Source organism: Ursus arctos, unplaced genomic scaffold, assembly GCF_023065955.2.
Source record: "Ursus arctos isolate Adak ecotype North America unplaced genomic scaffold, UrsArc2.0 scaffold_3, whole genome shotgun sequence".
Taxonomy (NCBI): domain Eukaryota; kingdom Metazoa; phylum Chordata; class Mammalia; order Carnivora; family Ursidae; genus Ursus; species Ursus arctos.
This window is the reverse complement of record NW_026622985.1, coordinates 100,923,756-100,937,737: the sequence shown is the minus strand read 5'-3', so window position 1 is coordinate 100,937,737 and position 13,982 is coordinate 100,923,756. Positions and strand designations below refer to the sequence as shown.

General features: G+C 42.1%; 1 protein-coding gene across 2 annotated transcripts in view; it reads right to left on the bottom strand.

The window, feature by feature from the left end:
• The window catches only part of UBE3C (ubiquitin protein ligase E3C), a 117,441-nt gene that overhangs the window by 78,620 nt on the left and 24,839 nt on the right, over nt 1-13,982 (bottom strand). For both annotated transcript variants that reach the window (XM_026479227.4, XM_048212792.2), the window contains exons 3-9: nt 11,486-11,560; nt 10,933-11,079; nt 7,205-7,320; nt 6,635-6,792; nt 2,898-3,051; nt 2,038-2,258; nt 1,293-1,447 (exon numbers count right to left, since the gene is read on the bottom strand). In XM_026479227.4, coding sequence (XP_026335012.1) covers nt 1,293-1,447; nt 2,038-2,258; nt 2,898-3,051; nt 6,635-6,792; nt 7,205-7,320; nt 10,933-11,079; nt 11,486-11,560 — 1,026 coding nt within the window. The remainder of the gene's footprint in view (nt 1-1,292; nt 1,448-2,037; nt 2,259-2,897; nt 3,052-6,634; nt 6,793-7,204; nt 7,321-10,932; nt 11,080-11,485; nt 11,561-13,982) is intronic.

Below are 13,982 nucleotides of genomic sequence, written 5' to 3'. Positions count from 1 at the left end.
ATCCCACATATTTTTTTACTATATAAAAAATTAACATTTTTGTGTGCAGTTCTGAATTCTGACAGATGCAAGACTTCCAGCTTCCACCAAAACACTCACTTTTGCCCCTTTGTAATTACCCCTTCCCTTAGCTATAAGGGGCAATGACTCATCTGTTTTCTTTTATCGTTATGACTTTTTTCATCTCTGCTAATGAAGCTATTTGTATCGGAAGGCACAGTGCTAACACATCCCTTCACTTCATAAGATCCTAAAGATTTATTTTCTCTGGAAAACCTGAGCCCTCTGGAGTACTCGTCCTGGGATTGGACTGAGTATTAATCAATGTGAAATTTCCTAACAAAAAAAATAGTTAAACCAATGACAGCCATATCTCAAATTATTTCAATTGTGTAATTAAAAGAAAAAGCAGCAGATGTATCACTGAAGACACACAAATTGTGTGTGTGTATAATACAAAGCTTTTTATTCCTTGAACAAACACAGCAAACCATGCTAGGTGAGCAATGGGAGAAAGGGGACCACAGAGATTATATGTGACAATAAATTCAAAATTCATCTTCAAATAAATCGTAACACTTGTCATCTACAAAACTGCCAAAAATTAACAGGAGACATTACTTGGTGTCCACAAGCTAGGGTAAGGAGGAACTTAACCTTTCTTCCCTTTGAGGCAGGGAGAAGGGGAGGGCGTGGCTGCTGACAGGAGCGGGTTTCTGTGCAGACTACGCTCTACCCAAGTGGTGGTGGCTGCAGGTAGGCGAGTATACCGAGAAATCACTGAACTGTACATCACTTTAAAAGGGCGAATTTTATGGTAAAGTATATCTCAATAAAGCTGCTATAAAAAAATTCTTAAAAATAGAACAGTGCTTGGCACACAGTAAGTGCCCTTCCTGAGAACTAGGAACTGATTAGCCTTTTAACCCAACAATTTCACTTCTAGGAAAATGTCCCAAGTAACAATTAAATTAGTATACAGCATGACCTACTCTGCATAAAAACCCACACAACTACGTATCCCCACATGTACGTCTGTGGATGGGCAGGAGAAGGTGTGGAAGAACACCCCGATCCCCAGTCGCCAGGACGGTCCTCTCTGGAAAGAGCAGGGTGGCCGTGGAGGGGAAGGGACTTCATCTGCAGTCTGAATGCTTTACGACAAGAACGCTTTAATGTACCACTTATAGAGTTAAAAATAAGGATGGTCACAAAGTGAAAAGTGACCTCAAAATCAGATGGGATGATGTGCAGTGTCACCCGCTGGCTGACCCCCGGGTCCCCGGAGTTACCGGAGCGCTCGGCTGCTTGTCTGCCTCTTCGCCCTCATCTTCCGAGTCACTGGCCGAATCCTGACAGCTTGTACCGGCAGGTGAAACTGGAAGCTGAGACAGAAAGGTCTGGAGCACCCGTAAATACACCAGCAGTCCTTCCTCAGAGAGGGTCCCTTTGTAAAACAGTAACATTTCATTAGGAGGGATCGAACAGAAACTGAAAACTCAGGCATCATTTTTCTTATATTCAGAGAGACATTTCTGACCACAGCTTATTATCAGAATTCTAACAATTCATGTACAGATGTATGAAAATATATCGAGAAAGATGCCATAATTCTAGAGCAGGCACACATTAGAAGTTCGGCATAAATGGGGATGATACCCCTGCACTCACAGGAGTTCTCCCATTCGACTTTAAAATTCTTTTGAATCTGTGCGGCCTTGTACCATGTATCTGAATCAGGCCCCCCCCCTTTCACAGTAATCTCTACACCCAAGGTGGGGCTCGAACTCACAACCTGGAGATTAAGAGTCGCCCGCTCCACTGATGGGAGCCAGACAGGCGTCCCTGCATCCGACTGTATGTGCCTAGAAACTTTTCCCCAGGGACCCTGTCTCGGACACAGACCTTCAACAAATACACGCTTCCCCAGAGGCCGCCCTAACAACATGTGCCTGCACTGGATTCCCTTCTCTTGACCTCCTTCTGCTAGTACTGCGTATGTGTGAGCTCAGGTGAAACCCGCCCTGTATGTCATACCCAGGTAATGCTCGCCAACAGTTAAGACAAAGAAGAAGAGCCACGGTGCCCCACTGCTTGTCCTGGAGCACCTGCTCTCCAGTAGCAACAGTGCACTCAGGAAGGGCTCATAAGGGAAAACAGTGTGTGCATCCGCTAAGGCTGGAATGATGAAGTGAAAAATCTGATCTGTAAAAGGTGCTGCCAACAACTCCTCAGTGAAGGCCCTAAAAACTTGTTGCCTGAAAAAGAAAAACGGGAGCTTTAATCAAAACATATTGTTCATAAAATCACTGATTAAAACTAACTTACAAAATATTCTTTTCTAAATTAACTGAAGTTAAGCATTCAGTATCAACAAAATTGCCTTGAAATTAACGGATCTTGTACCTTCCCTATTGAGAAAACTCTGCCATGTTTTCATACCTTTCATTAGCTACTAGAAGACAGGAAAATAACCAGATCATCAGAATTATAAATTTATATTAGGGTACAGGCCAAACAGAAATAGAAAACTTTTTCTTTCTTTTTTAAAAAAAAATTTTTTAAAGATTTTATTTATTTGACAGAGAGGGACAGCCAGCGAGAGAGGGAACACAAGCAGGGGGAGTGGGAGAGGAAGAAGCAGGCTTCCAGCAGAGCAGGAGCCCGATGCGGGGCTCGATATCAAGACCCTGGGATCATGACCTGAGCTGAAGGCAGACGCTTAACGGCTGAGCCACCCAGGCACCCCATGAAACAGAAAACGTCTTTAAACTGAGTCACATTAATAAAGTAAAAATCTGACTTTGAAGTCTATACATAAAATAGCATCCATGTAAAAGTTATTGTTAGATACAGAACCTGTGAACCTACAGAATCAGTAAGTATCCCATCCTCACCTTGCTCCTTCTGGGCAGGAGTTGTAAGTAAAGTGCAATGGTTTCACAACATTCTCTAGCAAAATGTTTGCTATAGGAACTCGAGATAAATCAGAATATTCAATACTTGATGGAAGCTTGCTGTTAATTAACAAATAGAGAGATCTATAATACCCTAAAAGAAAGGAAAAACACATATTTAAAATTTGCTACCTTAATCATAATGAGGAAAAATGTGTCAATTTTTAAATGCTTTTTATAAATCCCCATAGGTCCAAATTTAATTCTTCTTCAACTTTCCTTTTTTGTTAAATGTTACTAGTTAAATAGACAATGCCCCCCCTTTTTGAAGTTTATTAATTTTTTAAAGTAATCTCTACACCCAATGTAGGGCTTGAATTCATGACCTCAAGATCAAGAGTCACATGCTCTACCGACTGAGCCAGCTGGGAGCCCCTTCAACTTTTTTATTAAGGAAAAGTTAAAACATAAGTAGCCTGAAATGGTATATAAACTCCATGTACCCATCACCCACTCCTCCATTCATTGGGAAGCAAGTATAAAATATATTACTTCAGTGTGTCATCAAAGAACTTTATTTTTCTTAAAAATACCATTATGACAGCTAAAATAAATTAACAACAATTCCTTGCTATCGCAAGCATCTAGTCAGTGCTCCAGTCTCCAACTCTCTCTTGCTATAAATCTTATTTAACTAGTTTGCTTGAATCAGGATCCAGGTACGGTCCATATATTGTGATGGCTTTCATTTGCCTCTTAAGCACCCTCCAAGAATTTAACCAGTTCTGCGGTTTTAAAAAGCCTGTTGAACTCACGGACTTAAGCTCATTGACACACTGCACACTGCAAGCTACCGCAGTGGTTACCCTCGTGGACTCTCCCACCGTCCCGGCTCTGGGCAGGCCTGAGCGCCTCGGCTCACGGGGAGCATCTCCAGACTCACCTGTCCTGGCCTCCAGGAGCCAGGACCCGGCACCCACCAGCCTTTTCTCCAGGGCTTTCTTCAGTTCCTTCTAGAGGAAATGATGGCTTTGGAGACCACAATACGGGCACCAGGGAATTCAAGCTGAAGCACGACTTCCCTGACCTGACTAAGCTTTGGATGGGACCGCGGGGTGTGCAGTGAACACCAACTCTGGCACCACCGATGATCCGAATCCTACAGTCTCTTAAATATACTTGCCCCTCTCCATAAAGGGGTAAGAGCAATCTTCAGGTGCAGTTTGTGAACGTCTCATTATTGTCCAGACACATTTGGTAGCGCACATTAAAAACACAATCCATTTGGTTTACTTTATGAAAACAGTCCTACACAAATTTATGAAGAGGCCGCTTTTAGGCAACAGGTTTGAGCAATGGAAACTTGATGAGGGCACAAGGCCCTGGCTGAACACAGACAGGTCCATCAGGCGACATACCTCGAAATACCCACAGGCCCTAACTGACCAATGGGCTACTTACAACCAGGCAGTTACCAAAAAAGGGAGAAAATTCCATGTGTCCCCAGACCTCCTCACCTTCCCCCTTTACAAACAGCCCCCACCCATTGCCTCCAGGCAGACAGCCCAGCCTCTGCACCCTGAGGTGGATTCAATAAATTTCTATCCTTTTTGTTCTGCCTTTCACCACCCGCAGGGCCGGCTTCCACCCCTATCACCATTACCCCACAACTGGGAGCCCCCATCTGATCAGACAGACACCACAATGTGCCCTCGAGTCAGGACCACTAAACACTGACTGCTCAGTGCTCACGCTTAGGCCTATCTGTAACTCCCACTCCAACCTCCTCTATTTTGATCACTAGCGGAACTCGACAGAGAAGCCTGAATGTCCTCTGCTATGAGAAGATGGGAGTGGGTGGGACAGATGAGGGGGACTAAGAGGTACTAACTTCCACCCATAAAATAAGAAAGTCATGGAGATTTAAAAATAAAAATAAAATTAAAAAAGACAGCATAGGGAATACATCAAGATTTTTAAAAAATACCACGTCAAGAAAATTTTAAAATGTTATACCATTAATATGTGAGCGTCAGTCTCGGTAGGTACTGAACAGATTACCAGACAGCATGGCTGGAGGACAAAGTTCTGCTGCGTTCGTCAGGGAACTCCACATTAAGTCACAGAACATCATGTATAACGATACAAACTATAATCCGTGAACAGTGCCCAACTGCACAGACTCCTAATGCCGGGGAACCACGTGAACGGAACGAAGAGGAACAAACGTCCAGTGACGTAAGTCACAGGGATGAAAGCACAGCACAGGGAGCACAGTCAGTAGCAAACGGCGCATGCGACAGACAGCAGCCACACGTGCCGCGGGGAGCCCCGAGCACCGCACCGAGCTGTGGCATCACCTGATGGCATCACCGCGTGTCCCCACAGAAGGTGCCAGAAGCAGCAGTTTCACCCCAGGATTGTGACACACTTTCTACTTCTAGACACATTTCAAAATAATGCATTTCTTAGTTATGTTCTTTACACTTTTAGAAAACAAGACAAGTAAAAATTCTCAGGGATTGCTTAGCCTTAAGTCGATAGACACAATAACGCATCAACTGATACAAGGGATGATTTCTAATTACCATTACTTGGTTTTTTTAAAAGATCAAATCCCACAGGTTTCAATTTAACTCTAGTTGACTCCCTAATTTTTCAACAAACTAAGTAGGTTTCCATTTTTTTAAAGAAGATTTTATTTATTTGAGAGCGAGAGAGCGCACACGTGCATGCACATCTAGGAGAAGGGCAGAGAAGCAGACCCCCGCTGAGCAGGGAGCCTGACGCAGGGCTCGATCCCAGGACCCCGGGATCATGACCTGAGCCGAAGGCAGACGCTTCACTGACTGACCCACCCAGGCGCCCCCTCTTTTTTTTTTTTTTTTTTAAACCTAAGCTAAATGGTAAGGTTGAGATGTTTACGGATTTAATTTTTAGTTTTAGTACTGAGGATTAAATTAGCTAGGTTTAGCCTAGATTAGTCCATCACCTCTGGAAAACAAAAGGAAATTTATTTTTGGTTTTACCAGTGACTTCTGCCTTCCAGAACCACCTATAGCCCCTCTTATGACCAATAACATACATTTTTTTTAACGCTAATACTTCTGAAGTCCAAGCCCTCCAGTGTTTGACTTCCAGCTGTGAGATAACTGGCAGTCAGATTTCTAAATTTTTGTTTTACACTGCTTAATTCATCACAAAAGTTTTAGAAATCCTATGTATTTCATAGTCACTAATGTGTCCTCAGAGGAAGCTCGGATCCAGGTTATTATACCTTACACAATGCTGTCATTATCAGAAGAGTGTCAATGCATAAAAGCTTTAACACGCAGTCAGCAAGAAAACTCAGACTCCATCTCTTCCTCTCCTCTGCTGAACTGATGTGAAGACTGAGATCATGCTGACATGTGTCTCATACTTGCGGCACTACCGCTCTACCAGCTTGGGACACGGCTGCTGGCTCATCCGCGGGAGGACTGGATGCTGCAGGGACGTGTAAGCGAAGCACCCACAACAGTTTCTGGAAGCACGCATTCATTTGCTTCATTTTCAAGCAACAGGAAAATTTAAAGAGTGGGCCACATTTCCAAGTGTTTAGGGTGGGAAGAGCTGAGGACAAAGGTCGGCACTCGTGCCCCCAGCAGGCGCGCCCCTCGGTAGTGCCCTGTCACAATCATTCCGGGTGTTTAGGGCACGTGTGCCTACGCGCAGCCCCGACCCCACCTGCTACCTACCATTCTGAATCATGTAGTGCAAAATCTGTTCAATGATGGACACCACATAGCTAGCGTCTCGTAACACAGGCAAGTAAGTGTTCTCAGATGAAAACACCTCAAGCATCCTCATTGGAAGTGCAACATTCAAACTGTCATCATTACAGTTTTGCAATAACCTGTAAAAACAGAACAAAACGTATTTACATACTTACTGGATGGCAAATGTCATCCCAAGCTCCCGCAAATGACTCTCCTTCACTGTGGTGTTTGAGCCACTCTGTTCTAGTACCAGAGGTCTCTGAAAACAGGCATGACTCAAGGACACACAGGGCAATCACCACCCAGTCTGTCCCCCACACTTCCTCTGGATCACTTTTTAAGTGCCAAACAGCATGCTGGCACTGGGTTTGTACAGATGAAAATGCACAATCACAGAGGGAGAAACAGACGAGGAAAATCAAAGACCACAAATGTAGTGTGACAAGTGTTACAATCCATGCATCCCCCTAAAAGTGCTTATTAACTCCTTCAAAGAGCGCTTCAGGACTTTGCACACCTGTGAGAAGCTGATGACTTGATGGGATTTACCTGCAACAGAGGCTCATCAACCTCTTTAACTGAAGTAAACATGTAAGCCTCTCAGATCCATCCAACTGCCGGACAAACAGAGAGCTGTGTTTAATTAAGCTCTGGCACATCCATATCTGAAACAGAACATGCAGGTCACTCCCAATCCATAAAAAGCTCAGTTTTACAGTACATAACACTCCAAATTTCCTTACGTGGTAAACAGATACTTAATCAAAAGATGATAAAAAGTTTATCTTCTAAATCAGGCTTTATTTTGTAGTATATACCACACGTCTTGGATTTTCTATCTTAAAACAGCACATCAATATTAAGATAAATCACTAAATTTATTATTAAAACAAATTACACTTAAAACCCATCTAAATCGGAAAAACAGCTCATTTGCAAAAACCAGCAATCCATAGTGAAAATACGTGAGAAATACAATATTAATCGTAAGGTACACAAGGATATCTGTTTCTTCTTTTTACCTTTTGCCTTTGTGTCTCCAGCCCCTTTCCTTTTGGATACTCCCCTTCCCTAACTCCATGAAATTCTGGTATGAAGGAGGATCATACGGTTCCACTACGCCCAGTAAAAGCTAAGGTACGTAGTATGTGAGGCGAGAGAGACGAGACAGATCCTTTCATAATGCTGACATATGTCAAATCACCATGGCGTACCCTTTAAATATCTTAAAATTTTATTTGCCAACTTTGCCTCAGTAGAGTTGGGGAAAAAAATGGCAAGGATGTGCCAGAGTGACCAGACGCCCCGTTCTCCTGGACACAATGACGGGGCAGTGAATTCTACAAATGTTGGGTAAGATTTCTAACTTCTACCCAGGAGGCCTACCTGCTATGGACGTAGCTTCCATAAATGACTTTGAAAACTCAATACTTAACAAGGAATCTCTTCTACCTTCTGTACTATGTATTTGTAAAACTGACTGTTATTTGTTCATTTCATAAGACCCATTTAGAGCTAGTTAAAATTAAGAAAGCCTCTTAAGTGTGGCTACTTACAAACGTGCCACATTCTTTCTTTGCCTGTTATCTTTCAGGAATTTCTTCTCTGACAGACGTACTTCTTTCATATAAAATGTTATCAGACAAAATACTAAAATGCAAAAGCGTTTTATAAAACAAATTACAATAGGTCCTAGGTTGGGTGGAAATAACTCTGTGACCCATACCAAATACAAATTTTCCTACACACAAGCTTTCTTCTTGAGGTGTTTGGAGCTACCCCGTCCGTTTTTTCTCAGGAACCAACAGGATACAATACTTTCTGTACTCTGACATGTAGTTCATTCTACATTGCATGCCATCTTAACAAATAAAAATAGCAGATACAATAACTAAACATAAAAGTCTAAAGGGCAACTGTAGGAACTTCAAGAATAAGGCCATCAACATATTAACCAAGTAATTATGTTTCAAGTTGCTTATGAAATAAAAAAAAAAACCTCAAAGCAGTAGTGATACTTTACTTAAACATTCTCTGGACTGTGTTTTGAAGATTTTATTAATTAATAAATTTATTTATTTATTTATTTGAGAGAGACAGAAAGAGAGAGAGAAGAGAGAGTGCAAGAGGAGGAGCGGAGCGGGAGGGAGAGAGAATCTCAAGCAGACTCTGGGCTGAGCACGGAGCCCGACACCGGGCTTGATCTCACCATCCTGAGATCACAACCTGAGTCAAAACCAAGAGTCAGACGCTTAAACGACTGCACCCCCAGGCAATCGTGGACTGTGTTTTGATACTGTATTTCACAACCTGGACAAACATACCAACAACATCCAAAAAGTTGTATGATAAACACTTACTTTGCCTAATTTTTTGTTGTTACTATTTACTAAATGCAGATGAGTAAAGTTTTAAAAACACCTTACTCATCCTTTCTCGGGAAGTCAACTGAGGCTCTGTAACAATAAAATGAGAACATCAACCAGGAAAGCAAAAAGGTACTGGAATCAGGAGGGAGGATGTAAAGCTGAAGCAAGGCAAATGACTTTCCCAAGACAATGACACGAGAATTTCCTGGAATTCAAGACTAACTCCAGGGAAGCTGAGCACAGACTAGCTGGCATCTTTGATCGCGGACAATTATACTAGACAATTAGACGTTTTACAGTACTGTCCAAAGTGGAGGGCAACTTTGTCAAGAACAAAAGTAAGGCAATTACGAACCCCAGAATAATTCAATATAATCCGAGTACACTATTTTAGCAGAGACCCTAATTTAAAGTCATAATAATAAAAAATAATTAAGGGAGAAAATGCAGGAGACACAGCCATATATACCTAGCTTTGCACGGAGCATCTTAGAAAAACACAAAAGTGGCTTCATGCTTACTCCTGGGGGGAGAATCAGGGAGCATGGAAGACTGGGGCAAAGGGCCTCTTTCCCCACACAATTAATTCGTTGTTCTTGCATTTTTGTTTGCAAACTGAATACACATTCAAGTTCACTTTTCTTCTATTAGCCAGGTTGATGACATTTAATTCTGTGTAGGGTTTCAGAATCCACAAAGGAACACTTTGCTTTGTTTTGCTTAAGGGCTGGCGGCAAAGGTACATTCAGCCCCAAGCTGTGCGTGAATGGCCGCTAAAGCAGCCGTGTTCGGACCGCGGACCAACCCTGACACATGAGCAGGGCAGGAGCAGCTCTCCAGAGGAAAGGGGTGCACCCACATGTTGGTGTCCCTTAGCAATCTCTCAATCTGTAGGACCAGAGTACACGAAGACGGCAACGGACTGTTCCAGAAAGCAAGCCCGATTACCTGCTACTGTACTCCTCTGATTCATTTTCCCATGAACTACAGACAGAAAGCCCGGAAAGAGGCTACACTTAAGGAAAGTCTAGAATGGGCAGATGAAGCCACTTTACTGCCTCTCTAGACTGGCCCTAGTTTATGGAAAGTTCTTTGAGGTTCCAGCCTAGCTCAACTCAGGAAGGAATGTTGGCTTTTAAAGCCAAACACCAGATAAGCAATAAAGTGTTTCTGTCTTTACATTTCTTATGGGGATCTTTCTAGCATGTACAGTTGTGGTACAGAAGACTTTTCATTGTATACCACCTTTTAATGTAATTTGAGATTTCTATTACAAGTAAACAAGAATTCCTAAGAGTAAGTGTATTTTTAACCTAATAATTACATAGAAATCTCTTAATATTTCCTGAGAAACTGAAGTAACAAACTGCATTTTTAAAAAGTTTATTCATCTATGCACCAATCGGTATTTTCCAACACTGTTTCTCATCACTGGTAACATCAGAAGCCTATAAAATTTGACAGTCCTACAGTTATATTTGGGATATTTTAAGAGTGAGACCCTCTGTGCTAGAGAGTTCCAGTATTTACAGATTACAGGCAACGAGATTTAGGATTGTATCACAGTGACGGAAGGAAGGCACAGGTACGGAGGGCTCCGGGTGAGACAGGTGTTGACGACTACGGACACTGAGTCCTGGGTACGTGGCAGATGGCTTAATAGATTATTCTACTTTGTCTTATATTTGAAATTTTCCATAATAAAAAAAATGAAGGAAAAAAATCCTACTGATAATTTATTTCGCCCTCTACCAGGCAGAGCACATCACCACAAAGACGACCTATCATGGCGGGCTGAGGGACGTTCACAAAGGCACACTGGACGGTTATCTGACCCCGTTAAAAAAAAACAAAAAAACGCTGGAAAACACACAAACAAGGATAAGTGAAAGTGTAGCTAACACTCACCAAACGTTTTGAGTCTTCGTTCTGCTTGTAGAAAAACAGAAGCTGCCTCACCAGGAGGGTAAGGTTGGGCCCGCTGGCAATGGAGAAAGTGCCGCCCGACTGCGAGGCACCGGCGCAGCGATCGAACGCGCTTCTCTGGATGGCATGCTGGAGGCAAGACAAACGACACCAAGTGGGACGGGCAGGTGCGCAGCCGGGGCAGCCCAAGCGTACACCGGGGTTCTTGCGAAACGGTGAAATGAAACCCAGAAAACTTGGAATGAAGACCCTTCAATCCCCCAAAGACTCTTCCAACACTTCCATCTTTAGTTGTGGCCCATGTTTCTGTTTTACTATTTGAAAATCACTTCAAAACTTCCCTATCTATAAATCTTTATGTAAATATAAACTACTAAAATTAATCACTGGGGAAAACACTATTATCGACATTAACTTTCACTACACAGGTGTACTAAAATACCCACAAAACAGATTCCACTTCTAAGACTCCAAGGCCATATTTAAAATAAGCTCTGGCATGGCTAATTCTTTCTCAGCTTAAAAGCAAACTTACTTGCTGTTTCCGGTCTCTATAGCCTCGTATAAATGACTGTATAATTATTGCATTTTTCAATCTTCGCCTTTCCTCCTGCATAATGGAGGGAGGAAGGAATAATTGGTCATAGTGAAATGATATTAAGCTAGCAAAGATGTAAGAAAAAAAAACAGCTATAGAATTCACATATCACAAAATTCACTTTTAAGTGTAACATTTACCAATTTTTAAAATATACAAAGTTCAAGTATCACCACGACCTAATTTTAGAATACTTTCCTCACCCACTCCAAAACCCCCTGTACCCATTAGCACTCATTCCTCAACCCCCGCCCTGGCTCCCCCCATCTCCGGCAACCACTAACCGAACTTCTGTCTGTATGGGACTGCCTATTCTGGACATTTCTTATCAGGAATCATATAATATGTGGCCTTTTGTGTCTGACTTTCTTCACTTGGCACGGTATTTTCAAGGTTCACCCATGTTGTATCACGTATCAGTACTGCACTACTTTTTATGGCCAATTACTATTTCACCATATGGATGTCTCACATTTTGCTTATCCATTTACTACCTGATAGACATTTGGGCTATTGGGCTATTATGAATAATGCTGCTGTGGACATTCATGTAAAAGTTTTGTGTGGACAAAGGTTTTCATTTCTCTTGGGTGTAAGCCTAGGAGTGGAATTAACATTTGAGGAACCACCAGACTTTTCCAAAATGGCTACAACATTTCACAGCATAGTAAGACTTTTTTTTTTTTTAAGATTTTATTTATTTATTTGACAGAGAGAGAGAGAGAGACAGTGAGAGAGGGAACACAAGCAGAGGGGAGGAGAGGGAGAAGCAGGCTTCCAGCTGAGCAGGGAGCCCAATGCGGGGCTCGATTCCAGAACGCTGGGATCATGACTTGAGCCGAAGGCAGACGCTTAACTTAACGACTGAGCCACCCACGCGCCCCAGCATAGTAAGACTTATAATAACAATTATAGTTTTAAATATGAAAAGAATACAGACAACCCAAACATCGATTATAAAACCCACTTTGCTTTTTTTTTTTTTTTTTAAGATTTTATTTATTTATTCGACAGACATAGAGACAGCCAGCGAGAGAGGGAACACAAGCAGGGGGAGTGGGAGAGGAAGAAGCAGGCTCATAGCGGAGGAGCCCGATGTGGGGCTCAATCCCCTAACGCCGGGATCACGCCCTGAGCCGAAGGCAGACGCTCAACCACTGTGCCACCCAGGCGCCCCTAAAAGCCACTTTTCTTATCTCAAAGCATAAAATTCCAGTTTTGATTAAGACTGTCTTTGAAATTTTCAGTGACTTAGCAAAAATATTTACTCTTCACATCATCCTAACCAGTGCAGCTCCCACTGTTTGAAAACCTACTGTGTGCCAGCCCTAAGAGAGACCCTTCACAATCATCTTAGATGACTACTACTCCCGGTTTTATGAGGCAGATAAAGTGATGCTGAAAGACGTGAGAGAGTTGGAATTCAAAGCCTGTACTCATCGTACCGCATGACATTGTTTAGGCCTTCTATGAATGCCACCTGCAGGCTTTAAATGCACACATGCACACACACAGTCCTAGGATGACAGAACACTGATGAGGTCACGCAAGTGTACTTTCTGAGCTTCAAGTGGTTACAGCAAAGGAACCCCTGAACTTAAACCTAGTTTGGGAATCTACTCATTACTATGATTCTAAGACCACTTAATTAAAAACCCATATACGGTCCCATGAGTTTTCAAAACATTTATTTTTATTCATTCAGTTGTTCACTGAGGAGGACGGCTTGGTAGCATTCCAGCCTTCTGGCTGGGACAGGGACCTAAAGGCTCCATCATAGGTACACTGGAAATACACTGATCCTGACAAGGCCTGAAGACCAGCTGCAAACCAGCCAAACCCTGTATTAATTAAAGGTGACTGGTTCTTCTTCCTGTTGCCTGACAAAAGAAAATGCAATGCTCTTCAAAAACAGAGCTCTTTTGCTCTTCACTTTGCCATATAAACTGTTAGTATTCAACCAAAATAACCACACAAAAGACAAGAACTAAAAATCAAGAGGACAAACAACAGAAACAAACCCATAGGTGACCCAAAACTGGAGTTTAAACATTATCTTTAATAACCCATAATCATGTTCATGAAATTAAAAGAGAACTGGGAAATAAATGAAATAATAAAAGAAAATTCTAGAACTGGAATAAATTCTGAAATTCAGAATTCAATGGATATATGTAACAGTTAGACACTGGTAAAGAGATAATCTGTAAATCGGAAGTCAGGTCAGAAGAAAATATCCAAACCAAAGCAGAAATATTCAAAAGGATAAATATACAGAAGAATACAGGAGACATATATGACACAACGCGAAGGTCAACTATGTAAGTAATTTGAGTCCAAGAAGAAGAGCAGAGGAAGAACGGAGCTGAAACACTACTGAAGAGATGAAGACTGAAAAATTTCCAGGAGAGATGAAAGACATCAACCGATAAAT